The sequence below is a fragment of the Oncorhynchus keta genome, unplaced genomic scaffold (assembly GCF_023373465.1).
Source record: "Oncorhynchus keta strain PuntledgeMale-10-30-2019 unplaced genomic scaffold, Oket_V2 Un_contig_20057_pilon_pilon, whole genome shotgun sequence".
In the NCBI taxonomy this organism is placed as follows: Eukaryota; Metazoa; Chordata; class Actinopteri; order Salmoniformes; family Salmonidae; genus Oncorhynchus; species Oncorhynchus keta.
In genome coordinates, this window is record NW_026281800.1 from 322,198 (window position 1) to 335,303 (window position 13,106).

General features: G+C 40.5%; 1 protein-coding gene across 4 annotated transcripts; it reads right to left on the minus strand.

Annotated features, from left to right (window-relative positions):
• Window positions 1–1,509: 1,509 nt before the first annotated feature.
• On the minus strand, window positions 1,510–12,607 carry LOC118387821 (N-lysine methyltransferase KMT5A-A-like). Of its 4 annotated transcripts, none has more exons than XM_035776571.2 (7): window positions 12,327–12,602; window positions 11,523–11,673; window positions 10,703–10,988; window positions 7,383–7,470; window positions 4,449–4,508; window positions 2,673–2,863; window positions 1,510–2,470 (listed from the first exon to the last, which is right to left on the minus strand). In XM_035776571.2, exons 1-7 carry the CDS (start codon window positions 12,333–12,335, stop codon window positions 2,260–2,262), a joined length of 996 nt encoding a protein of 331 aa, XP_035632464.1. In that variant the 5' UTR covers window positions 12,336–12,602; the 3' UTR covers window positions 1,510–2,259. The 4 variants fall into 4 exon arrangements, with proteins under 4 accessions (XP_035632464.1, XP_035632463.1, XP_052360602.1 ...); XM_035776570.2 differs by having other exon boundaries at window positions 10,703–10,991; XM_035776572.2 differs by having other exon boundaries at window positions 2,290–2,508; window positions 10,703–10,991; window positions 12,327–12,607.
• Between the last annotated feature and the right edge of the window lie 499 nt (window positions 12,608–13,106).

Genomic DNA, 13,106 nt, shown 5'->3' on the forward strand with positions numbered 1-13,106 from the left:
TGTAAATCTTGGTGGAGCAAACTTAATTTTTGGGGGGTTGTTATGCCAAAAAACAACACTAAACAATACAAAAATTACACTATAACGGTGAAAAACAGTGCCCACAAACTGTTAGGGCCTACATAAAACTGTCCCAACACCTTACCACTGCTACACCTGGCTATCAGCAGAGTCTTGGCAGCGAAACAGTTCATTCAGCCTCATTTACTGCCTTTAAAAAAAAAACATAGCTGATATGGCTGATTTGCTTAAACAAATGTGTTTTCGAGATGAGATGTACAAACTATGGTATAAGGGGACGACGAGCGGACAAGAGGGACTCCGTGATTTCGATTAAGACATTGATGGATGTTGCTCTTACAATATTCAATGATTACGTTGCTCTAAAACAGGTTATAGGCTAAATTATGAGGGGAGAAGGGAACAAATTAGGGTGAGGTACATGGGCTACTAACAGCTTACTACACAACATGCACTTAGTATTACTTTCTTAACTACAGTAACATATCTCCCTGGCATATTACATCATTTATGCCGCAGCATACAATACATTTTTGGAGTCACCTTGTGCTGTGCTTACTTGAACAGGAAGGTGGCGAGGCAGTCCTTTTGTGGGCAAATTTTGTCATCAAAGTCTGGAATTCTCTGGATTTATGGTGTTTTCAAGACAACTGGGAACACTGAAAAAAAACAAGGTTGAATGTCAGTGATCTTCAGGTCCGAGTTCCTGATTTACAATTCAGAGATGGATTACTGTTCAAAAGTATTTTCCCAGTCAGAGCAAATTTTTTCCAGAGTTCCCAGTGGTCTTGAACTCACAAGAGTCAGATTCCCCAGTTCCGAGTTTTCAGTTGTGTTGAGCGTGGTAGAAGTCATGCTGGATTGACAGCATGGCCAATGTTGAATGTTTACCTTTTTAAACTTGGAAAAGAGACCCTTAAACCCAGACATGGGACCACACACCCACTCCACTGAATAAGTAGGCTAGTGATTGCTTTGCAGTACTTGCAGTTAGCCACTGACTCCTTCCAAACAACTCATTGTTGAATTTGCGAATTCCAACTTGTGTAATGTCTATGTCCAATGGCCGATGAGCACTGCTACGTTTTATCTATAATTCCTCATTCTCTTCATATGACAATGATTAAAAAGGACTTGCCTACTTGTGAAAGTATGTCATGATCAGTCTAATTAAAGCAACTGTAGATGTGTGATTTGATGTCATTTTATCTGTGGCCAATGACCTTGAGCCTTCTTGGATGGCCACTTCTAATGGAACTATGTTTTTCATCACTAAAACAGTCCGCATGGGAAATGTTTAATTTAGAACGTTCTGTTCGGGAATGCATCTCACTAAGCCAACCTCATGCAATCAACATTAAATATTAGAGGGGATCTGACGCCCTCTGAACAGTAGTTATACAAATCATCAATCCATTGTCCTCAAATTCAGCAAGGTGTTTAAATGCAAAAAGAAGAGTCCGACTTCATGACAAAAGCAAGCTGGGGTATAATTTGCATAAAACCTGTTTATTCAATGATGCCTCCACCCCAGCATACATATTTAAATACTTCCTCATGGAGCATTTGTTTGTGGACATTGACAGCTTTGTGTGTTAGAGGTACAGATTTGTTCAAGTTCATAAAAACAACTATACATAACATAGCATAAAGTTGATATTTCAAATGAAGTGTGAGTTTCAATGGTTGGAATCCTATTCCAGTTTTTGGAAACTTTTAAAGACGGCTCGTAAGTTTGCATCTAATAGTTCTGTTTTCTGCATCAACCAGAAAGGGTTCTGGTACCATAAATATAATTATTGCTTAGCAACTAACTACCATACAACCAATTAAGAAAAACTTTGTATAAAAATGCAGAACACTGAACTACAACCTGCATGCCGTGGAAGCACTGGTCTACCGGTAATACAAAATATACAAAAAGAAATGTGCTGGAAAAAACTAGCATGTTTCATAGACTGATAAATATATTAAAAGTATTGATGTCACCAGACATTTAGAAGGTGTACCTCAATCTAAATGTGTGTTTAAGTCACTGTAACCTAACCCACCCTCCTCAAAAACTCCCTCCCCACTAAGCGCACAAACTACCCCCCCCTTTCAAAAAAAAAAAGAAAAAAAATGTGATGACACATTCTGTTGCTAAGGCAATTTTTTACATTAAAAAAAAAACAATCTATTAAGAAACCAAGGTGTTGTTAGCATTTTCCCTTTTCTTTGAGCTGGATCATGTCTCCATCAATGTTTGAGCCAGGGGTGGGCTGCGATGGAAGCTTTGCTGCGGTCACCGTAGTCGTAGAGCAGCTCCTCGCCCTCATCGACGTCTCGCGATGCCACCAGGATGAGGTGAGGCATCCCGTTGATGTCATGGAGTTTGGTTTGACAGTTGCCGTTCTTACTGTGGTTGATCAGACGACCCATGCGACCCGTTTCTTTCGTGGCGTCCACACTAGAGGGAGATGCAGTTGAGAAAACCCCCCCCCGCCGCTGATATTAGGTTAATCTAACAGTTTGTTATGGTTGAAAAGTTATTACATCATGAAACTTAAAACAAATACTGCATTAGTGAGCAGCCAGCAGTGAGAACGCTGAAATAGTTTTGCGGCTATACCAGAGATGCCACACACATAAGAGAGAGTGGTTTGACATACCAGTATGTTTTGCAGAGATACTGAAAGTAGTACATGTAGCAGCCAGTGGCAGGGTTAAGAGCATACTCGGCCTCCCTCATTTTGGCATCAGTGACCTGCAGCAGGTCACCATGGTACTCCACCACATACTGGCCCTTATCGAAACACTGGGTGGCAAACACTCCTCGACCCTTCCCCTCTATATGCTGCACCTGTACCATTTGGGGAATAAATATACAGCGCATTAGGAAAGTATTCAGACCCCTCGACTTTTTCCACATTATTACGTTAGACATTCTAAAATGGATTCGAATGTCCCCCCCCCTCAATCTACACACAATAGCCCATAATGACGACACAAAAACAGGTTCTTAAAATCACCACATTTACATAGGTATTCATACAGATTGCTCAGTACTTTGTTGAAGCACCTTAGGCAACAATTACAGCCTAGAGTCCTCTTGGGTATGACGCTACAAGCTTGGCACACCTGTATTTGGGGAGTTTCTCCCATTCTTCTCTGCAGATCCTCTTAAGCTCTGTGAGGTTGAATGGAGAGTGTCACTGCACAGCTATTTTCAGGTTTCTCCAGAGATGTTTCGATCAGGTTCAAGTCTCAGCTCTGGCTGGGAACTCAAGGACATTCAGAGACCACTCACGCATTGTCTTTGCTGTGTGCTTGGGGTCGTTGTCCTGCTGGAAGGTGAACCTTCTCCCCAGTCTGAGGTCCTGAGTGCTCTGGAGTAGGTTGTCATCAAGGATCTCTGTACTTTGTTCTGTTGATCATTCCCTCAATACTGACTAGTCTCCCCGTTCCTGCCACTGAAAAACCTCCTCACAGCATGCTGCTGCCACCACGCTTCACCGTAGGGATGGTGACAGCTTTCCTCCAGACGTGACATTTGGCATTCAGGCCAAAAAGCTCAATCTTGGTTTCGTCAGACCAGAGAATCTTGTTTCTCATGGTCTGGGAGTCCTTTAGGTGCCTTTTGGCAAACTCCAAGTGGGCTCTCATGGGCCTTTTACTGAGGAGCGGCTTCCATCTGGCCACTCTACTAAAGGCCTGATTTGTGGAGTGCTGCAGAGATGGTTGTCCTTCTGGAAGGTTCTCCCATCTAAACAGAGGAACTCTTGAGCTCTGTCAGAGTGCCCATCAAGTTCTTGATCACCTCCCTGACCAAGGCCCTTCTCCCCCGATTGCAGGCATTTTGGGGTACTCTTCCCCAGATCTGTGCCTCGACACAATCTTGTCTCTGAGCTCTATGGACAATTCCTTCGACCTCATGGCTTGGCTTTTGCTCTGACATGCACTGTCAACTTTGGGACCTTAGAGACAGGTGTGTGCCTTTCCTAATCATGTCCAATCAATTGAATTTACCACAGGTGGACTGTGGTAAATCAAGTTGTAGAAACATCAAGGATGATCAATGGAAACAAGATGCACTTGAGCTCAATTTAGTCTCATAGCAAAGGGTCTGAATACTTTAATACATCTGCAATTTACTTAATACAAGTGTGCATTGGTGTGTAGATTGAGTTAAAACAATGATTTAATCAATTTTAGAATAACTGTTGTGATGTAACAACCATTTGGTCTGAATATTTTCCAAATGTACTGTATTTTCACTCATGGAATACAATAGTCTATTGAAATAATAAAATGAACTTAGTATCACACACTATTTCTCTGAAAGCTGTGAGAGATGCATTTCATGATATGTCAGTATGAACATAGCAACAAGGTTTTCAAATACAGGGCCTCTAAGATTGATCACAGCGCTTAGCCAATGAGTGTACCTCCATTCCTTCCTCAATCCCATTTATGATCAGATCGTCGATGTGTTTCTTTTGTTCACACTGTAAGAGAATCCAAGCAGAGAGGACATGTAATAAGAAATGTAAAATTTGGCTCCACAAGTCCTTATTCACAGTTGCTAATGGCAGTATAGCTAATCTCAAATGTTATGAACCTTTCTCCTTTCTAAATAAAAAAGTTAAACTGCAAAGTTACTAGTGCTGAGCGATTAGTGCTTGGAGGTTGGTTCAGTGTTGGTTATTTCCGTTCGATAATATTTTTGAAAACCTTCAAATGCATTATGAAATGACATTAAAATTAGCTTTTTAAATGGAAATTCCAAAGACAAAAACAATGAACACTGTCAGGTCCCCATTGGGTAAACAGCCATTTCCTCTTTTTCTATTGATATGAAATACATTATTTCAGTCATGAATTAGTATTTATTTGATGACCAATATTCTTAATTCCTTAAAGTCATCATCTAATCTCTGTTCAGGCAATAGCAGTCAGCCAGAGAACCAGTTAACAGTATCTCTATACTCCCCATACTGTATTGGGGCAATTCCACCAATTTTTCACTTAAAATGTATGGCCAAACTAAAACCATTGATTTAAAAAGTTGAACAAAATCATACAACTCTGTACAAGGACAACTTTTAACAATTTACACTGAACATTTCAAACACTTACTAGAAGAACTGTGCAGATGCAAAGTTTGGTAACAGAATTGAGGTAAAATCTCCCTCAGTTTAAAATAATTACATATCTGCTCCAAATTAAGATTCAAAAGATGTCTACAGAAATAGTGTCAGCTATGACATGACACCTCAACTTTGAAAAACATATTTTGGTTATTTAACTGCATTAAGTGAGGTGGATTTACACCCGGTAACAGAACTTCATCATAGGTCCCTGATCTGTACTACACAGAAATGCAAAAAATAAATACATTTTTCACCAAACAAGACCAATTTTGGTTGGTCCAGACCAAATCATAGACATCCATGTTTCACAAGTTTGGGCAACAAAGTACAACATAGTAGAGCTCAGTACAGTAAATTAGAGTATAGTTCAGTACAGTATAATGTACTCAACTCGTGTGCTCTTGTACTGTACTCTTTTCTGAACACTGAACTACACTACCTTTATTTACTGTACTAGAGTTGGGCCATGTGGACAAAAATCCATAAATTGAAGGGGCAAAAAATGTGCAATGTTAAAACGATAACTTCAGATAAATATTTTTTTTTCTTCCCGGGGAGGTGCTAGAGCTGGGGGATATGGACAAAAAGTCTGTGATAAATTAACTATTTTGCTCAATAACATACGACAAAATATTTTTTTTTTTTTTTAAATGGTGGCAGGGCTCTAGACAATTATTTCCAGTGCCAAGTAAGAAAGATGGTAGCCTATGATAATATATATAGGAAAAATGCATGATTGTATTTTGATGTGTAACCTATCCAAATACGATCAGATTCATTTTGGGCTCATAAGAGAATTTGTGCATATTGGCATTTAGGCTATATTATTTACCACTTGAGGAAGTGGGAACTCAAAACACTTAGCTAGATTGCTAACTCTGAATATGATATTGTTGATAGATAGATTACATTTACTGGCTAACGTCCTACAAAAACAGTCCAGTGCTAGGCCACTAGATGTAAGCCTATTAAGTGAAAATGGCACGCTCCACTCGGCTCCGTAGGCGCTTCAAAACCCATACTGCATAGCCTACTCAAGTTGTAAAGTGATGCCATGAACCCAATATTAAGTTGTGAGAAACACATTATATACACTCACAGAAAGCTGTGACTCTCCTCTGTAACTAAAACATTAGTTGCTTTGAAAATGTATTTGTCGCAATAGTATTTTATGCAACGGTGCTTCTCAGAATGAATCACTCCCTCCTCTGTGTGCAGTGGGATTGAGTCAGCAGCCGACAGCAAAACAGGGACAGGCAGACACTTCCATAGCAGGAATCAACATAATGCATGGGCCATTACTGTCGACCAAATAATGGTTTTAGAACAAATCTACAGGAACGTTGTGGAGCAAAATCACCAACATAAGAGGAATGCAATGTCAGTGTCTGTCATTTCTGGTTTATCATCCCAGCTCTATATTAGAACTTGTCAAATGTCCAAATCAACTAGCCCATGTCAGCTAATGTGTTTTTTAATTTATTTTTTAGCCCATAGATATTGTTGTAATTTGTCACTCAAATATCACATCAATACACATTAGACATGGAAAAATGTACAGAATTGCAGGAAGTAAGCATTAAAACTTGAAAAATTCTCTCCACCAACAAAAAGGGTGTGAATAGTTCATCATGAACAGTGCTTGAGCCCATAGAAATATACATGGCGTGTGCATGGGGACGTGGGATAATGCAGGAAGCAGCCCCCCCGCCCGAGTGAGAGGGTTTGGGAACCCCCTGCTCTACTGGCCAAACTTGTGAAACACAGACCTCATCTGAAACAATCATAGAGGTCCAGCCTTATTGCAAACAAAAAACATTCAGCAATTTTGGCACAGTCCATCACTACCCAAACACAACTGGTTTCAAGTGTCCACCCCAGGTGCACGTTTTGGCTTTTGCCCTAGCACTACACAGCTGAATCAAACAAAGCTTTATGAATTGGTTATTTGAACCAGCTGTGTAGTGCTAGGGCAAAACCCAAAACGTTCACCCGGGGGGAGGGGAACCCTGATCTACTGGATGAACTGGGAATATACACTGGGTAAAACAAACATTAGGAACACCTAATATTGAGTTGCACCCATTCCACACATGGCCCTCATTTCACACTAGGTCTGTTTATCTCTCAATAATATGCACAGTACACCACCAAATATTTGGTATATAACAGCATGGAAGTGGTCAATGCTTTAAATATTACAAGGTAATAAATGTACTTTGCGCTCACCTTCAACTCCGCTTTGCTTTTCCTGGAGCTTCTCCTTATGGGATAGTAGTCGGTTACTTTGCGGTTTTGGGAATTCCTGCTCACTGCTCTGTTTAAAAAAAAAATGTATGAACTAGCATTAATTAACAAACACCATTTTTTACATATACGGGCACATATGAGCCATGTTCTTATGAAATTGTCCAACAGACAGACATCGCAGCCCTTTGTGGTACATCAATTATATATCTGTCCCCGACCTACAGTGGTCTGTTCTTTAGAAATTGACGTTTTAAAAAAAAAAAACTGTATTTTATACATGTAGGCTACTGAGCTTGCTTGATGCTTTAAGCACACAGATTAAATCATTAAAACACAAATGACTGAAGAGGGATCCAGAAACCAAGACGAGAATTTTTTACAAAAATGAAAATAAATACAACGTTCCTGACCCTCTTCCTCCCCGCTGCTGCTGGCCTTGGCAGATTAGGCTGTTATGCTCCTGACGTTGCCGGTAGGTAATAGGCTACACCAGGAGTCAGAAACCTTTTCCATTTGGAGTGCCAATTTATCTTACTATTTCTACCAATCTGCATGCCAGTTATGATTTTCATATGCACATTTGTGGAAAGATTTAATTTATAATAGTCATATTTCAAAATCCTAAAAGTAACTTGTATTGCCATCTATGTAAAAATAACCTACATAAAGTCAACAAATAAAAACCATTGCAGCCTGTAGGTAGAGAATAACATGATCAAAATAAATGTCCTTTAAAACCGCATTGGCTACACATGGCCGGTCTACAAGGAACTTTAAAATATTGTATTAACTGAACTAAAACATTTAAATAAAAAGCCCTTTTTCAGGACCCTGTCTTTCAAAGAGATTTGGATTTTTACAAATTAACGTCACAGACCATTGTAAAGGGTTTAAACACCGTTTCCCATGCTTGTTCAATGAACCATAAACAATCAATGAACATACACCTGTGGAAAGTTTGTTAAGACACTAACAGCTTACAGACTGTTGGCATTTAAGGTCAAAGTTATGAAAACTTAGGACACTAAAGAGGCCCTTCTACTGACTCTGAAAAACACCAAAAGAAAGATGCCCAAGGTCCCTGCTCATTTGTGTGAACGTTCCTTGCGTGCTGCAAGGAGGCATGAGGACTGCAGATGTGGCCAGGGCAATAAATTGCAATGTCCGTACTGTGAGACACCTAAGACAGCGCTACAGGGAGACAGGACAGACAGCTGGTCATCCGAGCAGTGGCAGACCACGTGTAACAACACCTGCACAGGATCAGTACATCTGAACATCACACCCTCGGGACAGGTACAGGATGGCAACAACTGCACGAGTTACACCAGGAACGCACAATCCCTCCACCAGTGCTCAGACTGTCTGCAATAGGCTGAGAGAGGCTGGACTGAGGGCTTGTAGGCCTGTTGTAAGGCAGGTCCTCACCAGACATCACAGGCAAAAACGTTGTCTAATGGCACAAACCCACCGTCGCCGTCTTTACTATTTAGTAAAGACAAGATTAAATCAAGAATTGTCTGATGGGTGACAATATTAGCCTATCACTTGTGAATTATAAATTATCACCATTTGAGCCATGTGAGTAAGAGGCGCTGCACACTCACAGAGAAGGGCACAACGCAGCACTCCGGGCCGCAAAAGGTATGGATTTTTTTAGGTGCATTATGCCGCCGTGAAATTCATTATCAAGTGCTTGTCAAATTGTGAATGAGACTGATGGTGTGTACAGCCAGCGCAAAAAAACAAAAACAAAGCAGAGCTCAAGCCTTTCAAGATACTTTTTTTCAAATCATCATCATTAGTCTCATCATGCAGCCTTACAATGTATCAAACATCAAAACATACAGCCCAACTTTTGTAAAACAACTGAAGTTATATTAATAACTCAAAATGAACCAGACACGAGTAACTATTTATTTGTTAACAGCTCACAGAAAAGCCACATGTGCACACTCACTCAAATCATTTGGAGAAATTTATATTTTATTCAGCTTTGTTTAATTCATATTAGAAAATAATGCCACAGAATTTTATGCAAATCTTGTCTGCTAAATGAACTCGTGTAGCCCACAGCCATTTGGCATAGCCAGATCAGGACAACTCAAGAGTATGCTATTATGTTCTTCTGAAATAGACTACATTTTCTTCATATCGTGCTTCTTTGGAACAGTCTAAAATAAATCATGTTTATTGTGATGTGTAGGATATATTGCATGGCTTTATTAGACTTTTAAAATGGCTTGTAGGCTATGTGTGGAAGCCATGAGATGCTAATGTTGTGTTTATGTTAACTGTCAATTACCGCGAGACTGACAGTTATTTGCTTGACAATCACCGGCTTATGAAATCTCGTGACCGCCACAGCCCTACCCCTGGCCTGAGAGAATAGAAGTTCAATATGTAACTAGATGTAGAAGGCTAACGTTAACTAGCTAACGTTGCTCATGAAAGGAAGTTTGGCTTGTGAGCAAGCATTTTTAGCCCGTTTTTTTCTACTTGCACGAACGTGCACGTACGTGCACTCACACAGAAATCAGAAGCATGGACAGCCACATCATATCACAATTTTACATTGATTAGACTATTGTTTTTGCTATCTTTTAGTTGTCACTGTAAGCATAGGTGATTTGATGTTGAAATGGTGCTGGAATAGAGGCAGCTCCGGTTTTCTTTGTGACTTGCGGTAACTCTTTTTGGTTCTAAGTCAATAGCTGTTTAGCGGTCCGAAAACATAGGAAACATTAACTTGCTTGACCATGTAACTGTTTGTTCCATGCAATATGCTTTATGGACTTCAGACAGAGGTTGCTCTCTGGTTTTGTGATGAAACAAAAGGGAGAAGAAAAAAAATGGCATCATATGAAGCTTTATGGCTTACTCGGTAGCTCAGTTGGTAGAGCATGGCGCTTGTAACGCCAGGGTAGTGGGTTCGATCCCCGGGACCACCCATACGTAGAATGTATGCACACATGACTGTAAGTCGCTTTGGATAAAAGCGTCTGCTAAATGGCATATATATATTATATATTATATTATTAATGAGTAGTATTTTGATTGAAATAACAATTCTCACAAAGCCACCACTACCTCAAGTTCAGTTCACTCCGAATATGTGCACATGGGAGACGCACAAACTCTGCAGTTCACCAATTCTAATACACACTTTTTACATAATTATTCACATGCTTCAGTTTAGTGCATGCATTTGACAGTCCCTAGCTATTGTAACAAGTGTTTTTTAGCTATAAAAACACCTGACAAAATGTGATTGTGTGTGACATCCAGTGAGAGCTTACATTCGTAGTGCTGACTTCTTCCCTTTGGCCTTGCGTCGGATGTCCCTCCTCTGGTTGGCGAGGTGAGCAGCGGTGTTGTTGGCGAGTAGGGTGTGGGTGATGTTACTGGGGGCAGGAGGGGAGGAGACATCAGCTGGGGAACGGAGGCAGGAGACTGGGGAGAAGTGGAGAAGCTGCTGGGAGGACTGATGCTGGTTCTCATCTGTCCTGCTGGTCCACTGGCTGTGGCTCTCTTCCATGTCTGCCAGCTTCAGGACGCATGCCGCCTCAGAGTTCAGTCTCCTGGCTGCTGGGTGGGGCAAGCAAAGAGGAAGTCAGATGAGGATATAACAGCGTTGATGTCAATGGCTTCATCTCATTCACATTGCTTTGTACATTTCATGTAAAATGGGCTATCAAAAACTGAGGAAAAAAATAATATCGAGATGCCACAGACTAAACCCACAGCGCCTCAGATGTGATGAGAATGTTATTTTTGAATGAGGGGTGAAGTGATGGACCATGAAGCCAACCTCATCATGCAGCCATGTTTAAGGTTTCATGTAAACACACATTTGACTCAGTATTCACTAAGCCACAAAATGTCTATACACATTGATCTAGGCCAGGTATGGGCAACTGGTGGCATGCAATGCCTAATCATGGTCAAATTACCACCCACATGGCCCCATTGATTTTGTTAGTCACTCTCACTCAGATATCATATTAAAACTGCAAACATTTCTCTCCACCCGATGGCAGAATGTGTAGACTTGCAGGAAAGAGGCAAATAGAAAGAACAGGACATGCACTGCAGTAGTTCAATGAATACACTACATACCATCCGCTTGCCTCTGTGTTTCATTCTGTATAGAGCAGCATCCAGCGTACTTTCCCTCCTGAATGAGTTTGATGGTCATCTCATCACGGACAGGTGATTTGGACTTGCTGTGGCCCAGGAGAGTGATGGAGTGGCTGTTTAGTACCATATCCTGTCAAAGGAAGAGGTGGAAACCATCAATCATTTGCTGTTGCTGTGTGTGTGGAGACGTCAACAATGTAAATAACACAACGTTGAAATTAATTTTCCAAAAAGGTTAATGTCGAGGACATTCGACTATAACAACTGTTGAGTAATGTCTGGCAGTCACCTGACCTGGTCTCATGAAAATGAGGAGACCCGTGTCAATACACTAGCAGTGACGCCAGCCAGCAACCTAATTTGGCTAACTATGACTAAATACACCCGCACAACATACGGGCCTCCTGGTTGTTAGCTCGACCGTTCGCTTATTCACATTATTTCTGACAAACATGTTTTCGAGAACATGCAAACGTGGCTGTATATTTGAGTTACAAATGCCTCGCCCACTAAAAGCGAATAACTTTTTATTTCGACCATTTGCTTATTCAACCGATAGGAGTAGCTAGCTGGAGTAGGGAGAATAACGTATAGTTAGCTAGCTAACCATGCTAGCTAACATCATGCAACAATGTTGGACATTGATCAAGTAACGTTAAAAACAAATACCTAACTAGCATAGAAATAACAATCCACTCCCCTCTATTGTCCTACATTAATGTAACCAATTTTTTTTGTAAAATAACAAAGTACACATTTGACGAATTGTTACAGCCAACTTACCCCGTTCATTTCTGGATTGTTTTGTTTTTTGTATTTATGCGAAAAAGGCTTCGGGTCCACTCTTCTGTTGCAGTAAAACAATATCCAGAAGCCGTGTCTCCCCGTATGTCCCCAGCGTCATACAACAGTCATCCCACCTCTCTGCTGCCTTCGTACACTATCCTCCGTCTCCACAAAGGTCACTTTTGTATGTTTTCCTTTGAAATGATTCAGCCCAGGCAGTTTCCACAGTTCCTCCCCTCCGCCATGTTTTAATGTAACTCATTCAAGGGAGGGAGCCATGTAACATTTAAAGGGACGGTAGTTCTAAAGCAGAGCCAGCAGGCGGCGCTGTCTAACATTGTTTTGGGGAGTTTATTAATCAACATGAATCATTATCATCATCCTCAATAAAGAATTACCGTCTGAAAATAAGTATATTACAGAATCGGAGTAAACAACAAATTGAAAAACAGTCTAAACTCTCTCTCTGTACTTTGGTGTTGGTGTGTCAGGTTTCGTTTGTGGCTGTTTTATATTTTGTCAACAAACTTTTCACACTGCCTTTTTATCTAGACCTCATGATTTTGCAAAAATGTATGTCTTCCTCATCGTTTCTCTGTATTATTTTTACAATACTTTTGACACTGCACGGTATAACATTGAATGATTGTGTAAAATATTTTATTATATGTCATATATATTTTCTGTTTATTATTGATTCTATTAAAAGCATGAAGTAATGCAGCCGGGGAGGTCACCATCCGAGTGGTCCTTCTCAAGGTTTCGACTTTCCAGTGA